We start from the raw sequence: 14151 nt of genomic DNA, 5'->3' as shown, positions 1-14151 counted from the left end.
TGCTGTTGAGGAAGTGGAGATCGCCTCACAGACCTGCAGAAGAAGAGTGAACAGTGGTTCAACCAGATAGTGCTGCCGCCAAGGTAACGTAAGGAAATAGGAAGAATAGCCCACAAACCTCCAATGGCTGGACATGCCAGCATATGAAAAACCCAAGCCCTAATAAGACAGCATTTTGACTGGCCAAAGCTCCACAAAGATGTGGTGGAGCTCTGTAAAACTTGCCACACGTGCCAGGTTGTGGGGAGGCCCCAACCTGCAATAAAACCTGCACCTTAATTCCTCTTGGGGAACCCTTCAGCAGAGCGCTGGTGGATTGCGTGGGATCACTGCCGAACACAAAAGGGAACTACCAGTATCTTCTCATCAGTATGGATGTGGCTACCCGATTCCCAGAGGCCATTCCCCCAAGAACGATCTCTGCCAAGGTAATGGTGGAGGGGCTAACCCAATTCTCTATCCGAGATCCAAACAAATCACAGCATGAATTTCATGTCTGATATGTTTCAAAAAGTCATGGGTAATCTGCGCGTAAGTCCTCAGCCTACCACCCACAGTCACAAGGGGCTTTGGAATAGTACCACCAGACCCTAAAGACAATGATCACAGCATACTATGAGTACCCCCATCACTGGGACAAAGGGCAAGGATTTCTCCTGTTTGCCACCAGGAACTCACCCAATCAGTCCACTGGCTTTAGTCCCTTTGAATTAGTTTATTGACACAAGGTGAGAGGTCCTCTTAAAGTAATCAAGGAGAGGTTTTTGGGACACAGAGATGAGGAGAGCCGAGAGGATCTCAAATTGAACCCCCTACTGGAATGTTAGGAAAATTAGACACTGTACTTTCCCACTTAAATGCAGAACAAAGGGAAGTCCTAAAAAAGCTGTTCACAGCATTTAAAGAAAACTGCATGGATACATCTGTGCACACAACCCTAACCCTGCATGGTGTGGATGTAGGAGAGACCCCTCCCCTAAAACAGAACCCCCATCATCCAAGTCCCAGAAAACTGATCCAGGTTCGGGCGGAAATTCAGTATATACGAGAAGACAAGCTGATTGAGCCCAGTCAGAGCAGCTGAAGTTCCCTAGTTGTGCTTAAGCACAAGCCCGATGGCTCAACAAGACTCTACATTGATTCCAAGAAAACTAAAGCAGTGACCAGAGTTGATTCCTACCCAATTCCCCAGCTAGAAGACTGTATTGATACTGTAGGAAATGCCACCTACATAACCAAAAAGAGACGTGCTAACAGGATGTTGGCAGGTTTCCTTAACACCCCGAGCAAAAGAGATTAAGGAATGCCCCAGCCACCTTCTAAAGGCTGATGAACCAGCTGTTGGCTGGCCTACCCTACTGTGCATTATACTTGGATGATTTGTTCATGTACAGTGAGACCAGGGGGGACCACCTAGACCAATTAGAAGCCCTTTTCCAAAGGTTACAGTCAGTTGGCCTCGTGGTAAACGTTGCAAAAAGCGAATTTACTAAAGCTCAAGAAACCTACATAGGTCAGGGTCAAGTGCTGCCCAGAGCAGCAAAGGTACAGGCAGTGATAGATTTTCCTGTCCCCATGACCAAACGGAAAATAATGCGATTATTGGAGATGTATGGGCTTTACCGCAAATTTATACCAAACGTCAGCATTGTAGCTGCCCCACAGACAGACGTACTGCAGAAATGAGCAACGGTAGTGTGATCCGAGAGGTGCCAAACAGTTTTCGAGAGGCTAAAAGCCATTGTAACCAATGAAACAATACTCGCAGTTCCGAATTTTAATTAACTCTTTAAATTGGCAGTTGATGCTAGTGATTTAGTGGTAGGTGCCGTCCTGCTCCAAGATGATGAGTCACGCACTGAGACACCAGTTGGGTACTTCTGCAAAAAATTGAACTGACACCAAAAGAGGTATTCCACTGTGGAAAAGAAAATGCTCGGAATGTTGCTAGCTCTCCAGATCTATGTCAAAAATGGATATAGAGAGACTACAGTCTATACCAACCATAACCCCTGAACCTTTGTGGAGAAATTCAAAAATTAAACTGCAAGACTATTTCAATGGAGCCTGCTTTTACAACCCGACCACTTAAAAATTACCCACATTGAAAAAAAACAATGTGAAAAATGGGTTGTCCAGAGTCTGAATCAACGCAGTATTATCCCAGAAAAAAATTAAACCAGAGCCAAGCTATAGCAGTGAGAGTTTGAGAAGTGAGCATTTGAGAATGAATGTTTTTTTTTTAAACCTGTGACCTGATAAAATGCTCCTGTAGTCACATTTCATTCTGTGTGGTGGGGAGGTGTCAAGACAACATGCTATGCTGAATGAGGACTTTTTAATTCTTCGGTTGGAAACCTACATTAAACTTTTAGAAAGGAAAGCTGGGAATCTTGCATTTAACTTTTAAAAAGGTGGCAGCCAAGATGGCCATCACAGTTTACATTGAAATACCTCACATTCCAGGACATTGAATTGGAGACGCATGTCTCACAAGGCTTCCCTCCAGGACAATGGCTTGAATAGCCGAGTAGATTATCCAGCATCACTCACATTAGCAGACATTAAAAGTCATCTTGGAGCATTCATTAGTGGAGATGTACCTCCAGGCGGTAAACACGGACAATACAACAAAGAACAGTACAGCACAGGAACAGGCCATTCGGCCCTCCAAGCCTGCACCGATCTTGATGCCTGCCTAAAGAAAAATCTTCTGCACTTCCGGGGACTGTATCCCTCTATTCCCTTCCTATTCATGTATTTGTCAAGATGCCTCTTAAACGTCGCTATCGTACCTGCTTCCACCACCTCCCCCGGCAGCAAGTTCCAGGCACTCACCACCCTCTGTGTAAAGAACTTGCCTCGCACATCCCCTCTAAACTTTGCCCCTCACACCTTAAACCTATGTCCCCTAGTAATTGACTCTTCCGCCCTGGGAAAAAGCTTCTGACTATCCACTCTGTCCATGCCGCTCATAACTTTGTAAACCTCTATCATGACGCCCCTCCACCTCAGTCGTTCCAGTGAAAACGATCAGTTTATCCAACCTCTCCTCATAGCTAATGCCCTCCAGACCAGGCAACATCCGGGTAAACCTCTTCTGTACCCTCTCCAAAGCCTCCACGTCCTTCTGGTAGTGTGGCGACCAGAATTGCACGCAATATTCTAAGTGTGGCCTAACTAAGGTTCTGTACAGCTGCAGCATGACTTGCCTATTTTTATACTCAATGCCCCGACCGATGAAGGCAAGCGTGCCGTATGCCTTCTTGACTACCTTATCCACCTGCGTTGCCACTTTGTGACCTGTGGACCTGTACGCCCAGACCTCTCTGCCTGTCAATACTCCTAAGGGTTCTGCCATTTACTGTATACTTCCCACCTGTATTAGACCTTCCAAAATGCATTACCTCACATTTGTCCGGATTAAACTCCATCTGCCATTTCTCCGCCCAAGTCTCCAACCGATCTATATCCTGCTGTATCCTCTGATAATCCTCATCACTGTCCGCAACTCCACCAACCTTTGTGTCGTCCGCAAACTTACTAATCAGACCAGCTACATTTTCCTCCAAATCATTTATATATAATACAAACAGCAAAGGTCCCAGCACTGATCCTTGCGGAACACCACTAGTCACAGCCCTCCATTCAGAAAAGCACCCTTCCACTGCTACCCTCTGTCTTCTATGACCGAGCCAGCTCTGTATCCATCTTGCCAGCTCACCTCTGATCCTGTGTGATTTCACCTTTTGTACCAGTGTGCCATGAGGGACCTTGTCAAAGGCTTTACTGAAGTCCATATAGACAACATCCACTGCCCTTCCTTCATCAATCATCTAAGTACTAATCAAAGCTCTATGTTCATCTGCCTTACCGGTTATACTTCTTGCATTGAAACAAATGCACTTCAGACCACCAGTCCCGCTGTGCACCGCAACATCTCCCTGCCTGCTCTTCCTCTTAGTCTTACTGGTCTTATTTACTACTTCCCCCTCATTTATTTCACCTGCTGTCTTACTGCTCTGGCTCCCACCCTCCTGCCACACTAGTGTAAACCCTCCCGAGTGACGCTAGCAAACCTCACAGCCAGGGTATTTGTGCCCCTCCAGTTTAGATGCAACCCGTCCTTCTTGTACAGGTCTCACCTGTCCCTGAAGAAACCCCAATGATCCAGATATCTGAAACCCTCCCTCCTACACCAGCTGTTCAGCCATGTGTTTAGCTGCACTATCTTTCTATTTCTAGCCTCACTGGCACGTGGCACAGGGAGTAATTCAGAGATCACAACCCTAGAGGTCCTGTCTTTTAACTTTCTACCTAACTCCCTAAACTTCCCCTGCAGGACCACGTCACTCTTCCTGCCTATGTCGTTGGTACCGATGTGTACCACAACCTCTGGCTGTTCACCCTCCCCCTTCAGAATGCCCCCTGCCCGTTCAGAGACATCTTGAACCTGAGAGAGATTTGGATTTTATACTTTGGACATCATTTTTTAAAAAGTATTGAGAGAACTATGTGACAGTCTCCGCAAAACTTGGAGTTTTGTTACACAGAGCAGACAAGCTTTTGAGGCTAACCCATGCAAGACTCTAGTGGGGATGTCGCTCTCTCTCCCAGATAACATTGCAGTTTTTTTTTTTGACATCTGTCTGCTGCTTTGGAACATCCAAGTCTACCACTGTTGCAGACACAGACCCCAGGGAAGAAAGCCACTTACATCGCTGTTTCCAAGAAAAACCTGAACCAGGTGGGCCAGCTACAAATTGCACTCTTACCAGCCAGAGACTTCAAGATCACAACTTCAGTCAGAAGACAACTGAATTAACAGACACCACAGACTGTATATTCCTTTTATTTGATCCAAACTCTATTTAAATCACAATCCCTCTCCACTCTGTAATCCGTTTGTGCATGTGTAAGTGTAGTGTAGTTTATTATTTACTTAGATCGTTTTTTTGTTAAGTACAATAAACTCACCTTTTTCTTGTTTAAATTCAAGAAAACCTGTCAGATTGGTTCTTTTATGATCACAAAAAAGATAAAGGATTAAACATTCATTGAATTGGTAAGCACATCCACTGTTTAAAAAGAAATAAACCCTGTTACAGTCAAAAAAGGAGAAAGAGTTAGATATCGTTCTTTGGGCTAAAGGAATCGAGGGATACCGGGAGAAAGCGGGAACTGGGTACTGAGTTTGGACAATCAGCCATCATCATATTGAATGGCGGTGCAGGCCCGAAGGGCCAAATGGCCTACTCCTGCTCCTATTTTCTATGTTTCTAAGGAAAAGGGGGGAGCTTTGCGACCCCTCCTCACCTGATGGGAATATGCTCCTCTTACAGTTACCTTCCTTTAAGAAATATTAAATTTGAGGTTGTCAAACTTTTGGAAATGAAGGTGCGTTACCTTCTAAACTGTAATGAATCATTTTAATGATATGCTGTAATTTTATTTATTCCATAAATGCTAACACCAAGTTTCAATCTTGATTTTTTTTTAATGTAATTATAGCTTATTACCATAAGATTTACAAGGCCCTGATTAGACAAAATAGGATATAGGAAATAACATAAACCAGATACAGAATAAGCAAATATGCAAAAGTAGCAATGAAAGGCAGCCCGCCATACACACACTGCTTTATATTTGTGCAGCATTTCAGGCCCATTCCCCAAAACTGGATTAGGGAAAAAAAAAATCTCAAAGGATATCTCTAACGAGCAGTTTTACCATATTCATTTTTGCAAAAAAGGTTGAGATTTCAAATTTGCTATATTATTCCTAGTGTTTGCCATTCTGAAAAAAGTTACATTTAGTGCAATCTTAGATTTTAACAGTACAAGTTAATTATCATTTACCTCAGACTAATATTTAAGAGATGCAGCAGATAAAGTATTTTGAGGTAATTTAAAAATTAACCACAACATAGATCTTAAAATACACAGTGGCTCTTATTGCTGGTAGTATTGCTGAGGAGGGTAAGGGTATCCCGGCTGCTGAGGTTGCTGAGCATTTTGAAAAGGTGGCTGCCCAGGAGGCTGGTACATATATGGCATGTTGTACTGGCCATAGCCATATTGGTTATATGGCATTGGCACAGGCATTGGGTAGAACCTGAAAAATAAAACATGCAACATGAGAAAAAGAATCGGTCAATCAAGTAAGTGACTTCACACTCAACGTTCTTTTCACCTATGTACAAATAAAACCACAGTAGCAGTCGGAGTCACTTCCATCACTCTGCTCTGAACTCTCCCCAAAACAATCTTTTGAAGCTAGCGTGCCAAAACGTGACCCAACTACCAACTCAGAATAACATATTAAAGCGTACATGATTTATTTTTGTCACTTTCAGATTCCCACACTGAAAACATCATGAATAATCAAAGTTTACTTTAAACAAAAACACCAACTCCTCCACGTATCTTTGCTGGTTTCTGTTACAATATACACTACGTGTATATCAAAATCCATTGGCATACTTTTACCTCTTAGCCCATATGATTAAATGGCCCATATTCCTAAACACAAAACAAATACAATTCTAGGCAATTTGGTGAGAGAGAAAAGAGGGAAGAGAAAAAAGACATGAAAACATAAGAAACATGATTAATGATAGCTTGCTGTGCATTGACATATGTGGAAAATATGAATATGCTGCAATCAGGAATAAACAATATTTCATTAAACATCACAATATTCGGATTTCACTTCAGTTACTTACTTAGTCAAATTTCAACAGTAAATTTCCAATACAATATGCACATATCGCATTATCGCACAGAAAAAATTCAGCAACAATTCGCGAACAATACCAATTTAAATTGTAATTACTGGATCTTATATCGCCGAAGCTATGACATGAATGGCTCCTTGGTTCCTTTGGTTTGAACTTGTGTATTGCAAATACAGTGCATCATACTTCTCATAACTCTACTCTCAAGCCAAATAAACGTGCTCCATCAAAATGAAGGCTAAAAACACAGAGCATAAAGCTACAGACCAGCAAAACTTTCCTGCAAAGCTAGCCCAAAGCATCACATTAGTAGCTCCTGAAGCATTTTGTCATATCATTGGCCAATGTCCTTCTGAAGGTGGCATTCCAAAATGTGACTGAACTACTGACTGGTAGACTCGATGGTCTTTCCTAAAACCTAAATAAAGTGCTTGATTGAGATAGCCTGTTAAATGGTTATTTTCATCTGGTGAAAGTCAGACTGGATAGCTTGTAGGTTACAGGAGATTTAATTGGTGTCTCTTTGACCTTCCTTTTGACAGAGCACATTTTTCCTTGCCAACATAACAATGACTATATATTAAAAGTAATCCGTTGGTTGTAAAGTGCTTTGGGATGTCCTGAGGATACTAGAGGGCACTGTGAACGCAAGTTCTTTCTACAACAGAATACACTTGTGAATCTGGAGTCACTTTTAGATGAGGAGGCTTAAATGAACTTCTCCCTTCATTTATATTTGATACAAATATCATGTTGACAATTGGTGACAGGGTATGCTAAACAAACAGTCTACCTTAAGTGTCGAACCAACAGGCTGCATTTAGTTAAACCAAATATTGTTATACCTCACCAACAAATCAGTTTAAGGTTGCAAATTAAAATCCTCCTGTCCAAAATTTATTGTGTCAATATGTCCAGAACATACATCAAGTGATTCAGGGAAACAGAAAACTCGTATCACATGTAAATTAGGTAGTACGTATTTAACGAGCTTTGCAACCTGTACTTGGCGTTTGGCAGTAATGGTTTTGCAACAAAATAAAGATTCTTCTAAAGTCAAACCCAGAAGTTTCAAAACAGAATAGAATGCAAGCTCAATGCTGTAATTGGGAACTGAATTACCCTGGAGTCTTTTTGCCAAAGCTCCAGGTGCAGGACCCTTCTCCCTGTTCTCTCAGCTAAGAATTAGGTAGAGCATTTCAACAAAAAAAAAAGCTTTTAACTTTTCCTATTTTGCTGTAATTTCGTGTTAAGAATCAAATGGTTTACATTTATTCAATGCAGCAATGCAAACTTAGTCAAGACTTACCCAGGATATCCCTGATATGAGGGGTATGGAGGTCCCTGTGCCTGTGATAGCACACCAGTGCCTCCAACAGAAGCAGGCACAGAAACAACTGGAGCAGGAGCACTTGTGGCTGCAGGAGCTGTAGCTAACGGAGCAGCTGGGAAAGTGGATCCCACAGAAGGAGGTGGGGGCCGTGCAGGAGGCTGAGGCTTGGGTTGCTGTATAAAAAAATTAGATTGAAGAGAACATTAAAAAGAAAGACAATGTATCGTTCATCTATCTGTATGCTGAATGCATTTGCTGTTAAACAAATTACAAAGTATTTTAGCTTGAATATTACCAGTAAACTACAATTGTGACATACTGTTCACCCAAGATTATTTGCCCTAAACATATTTACACTGCGACCAAGCAGCGTGTCCCAACTTTGCTACAATAAATTTCAAGTTTTTTTTAAATGACAGGTATCACAGTTAACATCTGTAGTTTGGAGAGATTATGCAGTCACAATTCATTAACTGTTAGCCATCAAGTATTTGTCACAGTTCTGTTTGGAAATAATTTTCAAGCAACTTTCATAGTATTGATTAATGCAAATAAAATTGCCACAATATTAAGACAATTTTGGTATAAAAATAATGACCATAAAGTAACAAAGCTGGACACTAGTGTGCATTCTATTATAGAACCATGGTTAAAGCCTTCCTGCGTGGGTTACCTATTGCAAATCAAACCTGCTTACGCCATGCACAGAGGAATATGATTTGCACTCCTGCACAAGAAAAAGCCAGCATTTTAAATCTTAATCATTGATAACCTTAGTTAAGTGTGTGTGGTAATATAGTAGGAGTGTTACATATACAGCCCACTGAACAATCTGAATTGGTTTGTGCTGTGCTGCGCAGCAGCAGTTTCTAGCAATGTCTCTACAACAGAAATTTCTGAAAATTGCCTGAATGTGGTACTCAAGGAGAGATTTTACGGTGATATTTAGTGCTGGAGACACAAGGTTCTGGAAGTAGTGACAGTACTACAAGACACGGATTGAAAGAGACAAACATTGGGAACACAGAAGGGAAATTATTAAGAAAGGAGTAGGTTTTCAAATTATTGAATGGCTAAACTCTTAAGTAATTGCAAAATTTACATGATTGGTAGCATACGTGCTTTTATTAATAAAAACAAATGAACATAAACAAATGAATGAACAAAAAACTGTAAAGACAAATGCTGGAAGTGAAATGAAAAATATCAAGTGTTAAAAATACACAACTGGAGGCCCATTTCATCCACGAGAAACTCCAACTTAGATGTACTCTGAAAAAGTTCCAAACGATTGGAAAACCACAAATGTAACACCTCTATTCAAAAACAAAAAAGTGAGACAGAAAGCAGGAACCTATAGACTAATTAGCCTAACGTTCCGTTGGGCAAATGTTGGCATCCATTATTAAGGAAGTAGTAGCAGGATATTTAGAAAATACAATCAAGTAGTCAACATGGTTTTATGAAAGGGAAATCATGTTTGGCCAATTCATTACAGATCTTTGAGAATTTAACAAGCAGAGTGAATAAAGGGGAACTAGTAGATGTAGTGTAATTGGATTTCCAAAAGGCATTGACTAAGGTGCCACATAAAAGGTTACTGCACAGGATAACAGCTCGTGTGTCAGGGGTAACATCTTAGCATGGATAGAGGATTAAGTAACAGAAAACAGACAGTCTGGACAAATGATCATTTTCAGATTGGCAAACTGTAACTAGTGGGGTGCCACAGGGATCAGAGCTGGGACCTCAACTATTTACAATCTATATTAGTGACTTGGATGAAGAAGCTGAGTGTATTGTAGCCAAATTTACTGACGATACAATGATAGGTGGGAAAACAAGGTGAGGAAGACACAAACAGCTGAATTTTCAAAGCCTGCCGTCAGAATCAATGATTCCGATGACATGGTTGGGGGGTGGGGGGGCATTTTAGAGGGCTTAGAGCCCTAAACAACAAGTGAAATTTTTGAAGAGCCATTTATTTTACAGTTAACAAAAATGAATAAAAACATCTTTCCATGCCCTTTCCCACCCCCTCAATGGCATTGCACATCATTCCTGCTCTTCCCCCCCACCCCCGGAATACCTACCATGAATATATGACCTCCCTGCCCCACCCTCCAACCCACCCAAAATTCAGAACCTTTGCCCTTTACCCCTTCCCATCAGCCCCTCGACCAATCGGGTACGTTTGACCCCGCTCCCCACCTCCTGTACTGAGAACATCACCTTGTCCCCCCTCCCCACAGGTGTCGCACCTCATTTCCCCGGACGAGGATTCGAAGGTGTGGTAGTGCTGGCTGCCAGAATGTGACAAATTAGAAGGCGACGGGACTTCATTAATTCAGGTAGGGTAATTGATTTACATATGGAAATTGTGGTCCCGTCACAGAGTGGCCGGGGGCGGGGGTTGGGTGGGGCCACCACGAGGCCTCTCCACCTCCGTTGAGATCGGGCAGGGCCCTGCCGGTGTCGGGGTCGGTAGTGGGCGTCATTCAGTGATCTTCATGCCTGCCACCGTTAGACGTCAAGGGCTCTATAAAATTCAGCCCAAAGAGTCGATAAAGAGATATAGATAAGTTAAGCAAGTGGGCAAAAATTTGGCAGGAGTATAATGTGGAAAAACATGAGGTTATGCACTTTGGCAGTAAGAACAGGAAAGCAAATTACTTAAATGGAGAGAGACTACAGAATGCTGAAGTACAGAAGGCTCTGGGTGTCTTTGTACATGAATCACAAAAAGTTAGCATGCAGGTACACAGCAAGTAATTCTGAAGGCAAGTGGAATGTTGGCCTTTATTGCAAGGGGTGGAGTATAAAAGTAGGAAATTCTTGCAACTAATGTACAGGGCATTGGTGAGACTGCATCTAAAGTACTGCATACAGTTTAGGTCCCCTTATTTAAGGAGGAACACACTTGCATTGGAGGCAGTTAAGACAGGCCTCATTAGGTTGATTCCTGGATAAAGGGGTTGAATTACGAGAAAAGGTTGAGCAAGAGGTTGAGCCTATACTCAATGGAGTTTTATAAGAATGACAGGTGATCTTATTGAAAAATGTAAGATTCTAAAAGGGGCTTGACAGATGCTGAAAGGATGTTTCCCCTCTTGGGAGAACTAGAGGGTGTAGTTTCAGAATAAGGGGTTGCCCATTTAAGATGGAGATAAGGAGGAATTTCTTCTCCCAGATGGTCTACACCAGATACCTGCGAAGGTTAAGTCATTGAATATATTCAAGGCTGAGATACAGAATCTTGAACAAAAGGGGAGTTAAGTTTTATAGAGAACAGGCAGGGAAGGGGAGTTGATGAGCTTCTAGCATAGCAGAACAGGCTCAAGGGGCCATATGGCCTTCTCCAGCTCCTATTTCTCACGTTCTTAAATTATATGAAAAACAGGAAACAGCAAAACCGATTTCTGAATATACTATACTTTCTGAAAAGAATGACAGAGGATGAGGTTAAGTAAAATGCAACTGCAGTCACATATGGGCCAGGCAGGGGAAGAACAGCAGCTTTTGTTCCCTAAAAGGACACTAGTGAACCAGTTGGATTTTTCGGACAATCAGATAGCTTCATGGTCATTTTTACTGATACCAGCTTTATAGTCCCAGATCTTTTTCAAAATTAATTTATATTTTCAAACTGGTGTGATTTGAACTTACATTCTCTGCATTACTAGTCCAGTAGCAATACACTAAATATCCTATAAACTCTAAAGTGTCATTAAGCAAAAGTAAAATCCAGCAAAATAAAAAATGTCTCACTCCAAATATCTGCGTGAGAAACTTGCACACCTGAACTATAAGACAAATGCAGAATGAAACACTCAATGTGACTAGACGCTCCTTTGAACTGGAATGTTTCCATTCAACATTTGCAGTTCACTGAACGGAAAATTTGCCATGAGCCAGCACAATCAGGCAGCATTTTAAAAAAGCAAGTCAATAAGAAAAGTTGCTTTAAAAAATATTTCTTTATATATTTAAAAGTGGTAATTTTGTGCAGTTTGATTAATATAGCTGAAAATGAACTTATCACACAAAAATAAATATTTTTAATCAGTGTCAAGACAGCAGTGAGTAACCTGATTTTACATGACTGAGAACAACTTAAAAATTATGCAGGACTATTTTCTAGTTATACTGGGGCACAGAAGTCAATTTCTTAGTAAATTTTTTTAAAAATCACATTCAAAAAGATTTTAAAACATGCTTATGAGAGCCCTTATGGCCAAAGAAGCAGTTTCAATTTTAAAGCCTCCTTGAAGACTTGCAAATGAGCACAATTAGCAGAAACTCCCAATGGTGATTAATTCACTCTGGGGCCATGGCTAGCTTTGCGGGCAAGGCCAGCAACCAGCGCTATGTTTTAAACTAGCATAAAAGATTGCGGATTGAACTGAACGTAATTTGCACTTAAAATTCCACAATCTTGCATAGATTACAATGACTTTGGACAAACTGCATCAAAACAAAATAGCATAACTTAGCAGAAATTCTATTTCCTGATGTTTATCTTAGCTGCATATAAAACAAGTTTACATGCTTCAGGCTGTATAAGGTCTCAGATGATATTGATCAAAAAGATATTGATACGTTTACTTACAAATACAGTTCTGGGTGCAGGAGTTGGAACAGCAGGGGTGGTTCCTCCAACAGAAGCAGCAGTTTGGTATGCAGGTGCTGCTGGAATATTAGGTGCACTGGGTTCTCTAGCTATGCTCTGTTGTAAATCCCTAATACAAACAACACCAAAAATTACAAACCTTAATGTTTAAGCTTTCCTTGTTATTCACCGAGTTCTGTAAATCCACAACTGCATAAAATCATAGATTAAGGCAAAGTAAAAATCAGAGTGGAGGCTGCTGTGTGTGATGTCTCCAACATCATGATGTCACCAAATATTTTGAAGGGGCTTCATCCCTTATGTGATTGACCGTAGAACAGCAGCTGCGACCAACCCAGCAATTTTAAGGGTTAATCTCTTTCTAAAAATCTAGTCTTGTTTGCATTTAACTGAAATGTACTGTTTAATTAAAATGTAAGTTCCTTCCGGTCATAGGCAGGGATGAACAAGCTCTCTACTGGAGAGCAACTGTACTTAGTTAATTAGTTAGCTAGTTTAATCTGTTTTCTGTAGCTGCAGGTACAAGGGAAGAAGCTGATTGGTGAGTAACTGGTAAGTATTCTACTTATAATAAATGGCTTGTAAAGTTAAGGTACGGCAGGGCAGCTCGACGTAGTGGAAAGTGGGAAATCACGGACTCACCATGTGTCCTAGACAGACACATCTGCAGGAAGTGTCACCAGCTATAGAAGCTTGAGCTCTGAGTTTCGGAACTCGAGCAGCAGCTGGAGTCACTGTGGTGCATCTGTGAGGCAGAGAACTAAGCACGTTGAGGGAGGTGGTTACACCACAGATTAGGAGCATGCAGGCAGAGAGGGAATGGATGACCATCGGGCAGGAGTTCAGTGAACTGCAAATGTTGAATGGAAACTCATGGGAAGAAAACTCTTCTCAAAATGGACACGGATTGCACCCAAAGCAGAAACTCTATCCTCAGTAATCCATGTCACTTAGTAAAACACTTAACCTAATCATTCCAGTGATTCCAGTTCTATCATTCCAGTTCAAAGGAGAGTCACTAGACGATCTCGGTCATGAACCAGTTTTCCATTTTGGATACTGCTGACAGCGATGGTTCCTCAGAGGAGTGCAGCTACAGTCAGGTCCATGGCACTACGGGCGGCTCAACTGTACAGGAGGGGAGGCAGAAGAACGGAAGAGCAATAGTGTTAGGCGATTTGTTAGGGGAACAGACAAGCATTTCAGCAGCTGTAGACGTGACTCCAGGATGGCATGTTGCCTCCCTGGTGCCAGGGGCAAGAATGTCAGAGTAGCTGTATGATTTTCTGGCTGTTCACACTCCCCAGAAGAGGTCACGGTCCACATTGGTACCAACGACAGTTAGGAAGAGGGATGAGGTCCTGAAAGTAGATTTTAGGGAGTGAGGAAAGAGATTAAAAAGCAGGACCTCAAAAGCAGTAATCTCAGGATTACTTCCAATGTCAGGTGCTA

At 41.7% G+C, this 14151-nt stretch overlaps 1 protein-coding gene across 2 annotated transcripts in view; it reads right to left on the bottom strand.

The window, feature by feature from the left end:
* Positions 1 to 5477: 5477 nt before the first annotated feature.
* Positions 5478 to 14151, bottom strand: part of pdcd6ip (programmed cell death 6 interacting protein) — a 116594-nt gene continuing 107920 nt past the window's right edge. For both annotated transcript variants that reach the window (XM_068032256.1, XM_068032257.1), the window contains exons 16-18: positions 12679 to 12808; positions 8046 to 8242; positions 5478 to 6114 (exon numbers count right to left, since the gene is read on the bottom strand). In XM_068032256.1, coding sequence (XP_067888357.1) covers positions 5952 to 6114; positions 8046 to 8242; positions 12679 to 12808 — 490 coding nt within the window. In that variant the 3' untranslated portion in view covers positions 5478 to 5951. The remainder of the gene's footprint in view (positions 6115 to 8045; positions 8243 to 12678; positions 12809 to 14151) is intronic.

This window comes from Heterodontus francisci, chromosome 5 (assembly GCF_036365525.1).
Source record: "Heterodontus francisci isolate sHetFra1 chromosome 5, sHetFra1.hap1, whole genome shotgun sequence".
NCBI lineage: Eukaryota > Metazoa > Chordata > Chondrichthyes > Heterodontiformes > Heterodontidae > Heterodontus > Heterodontus francisci.
The sequence above is the reverse complement of the archived record's forward strand: the minus strand, read 5'-3'. Positions and strand labels throughout refer to the sequence as shown.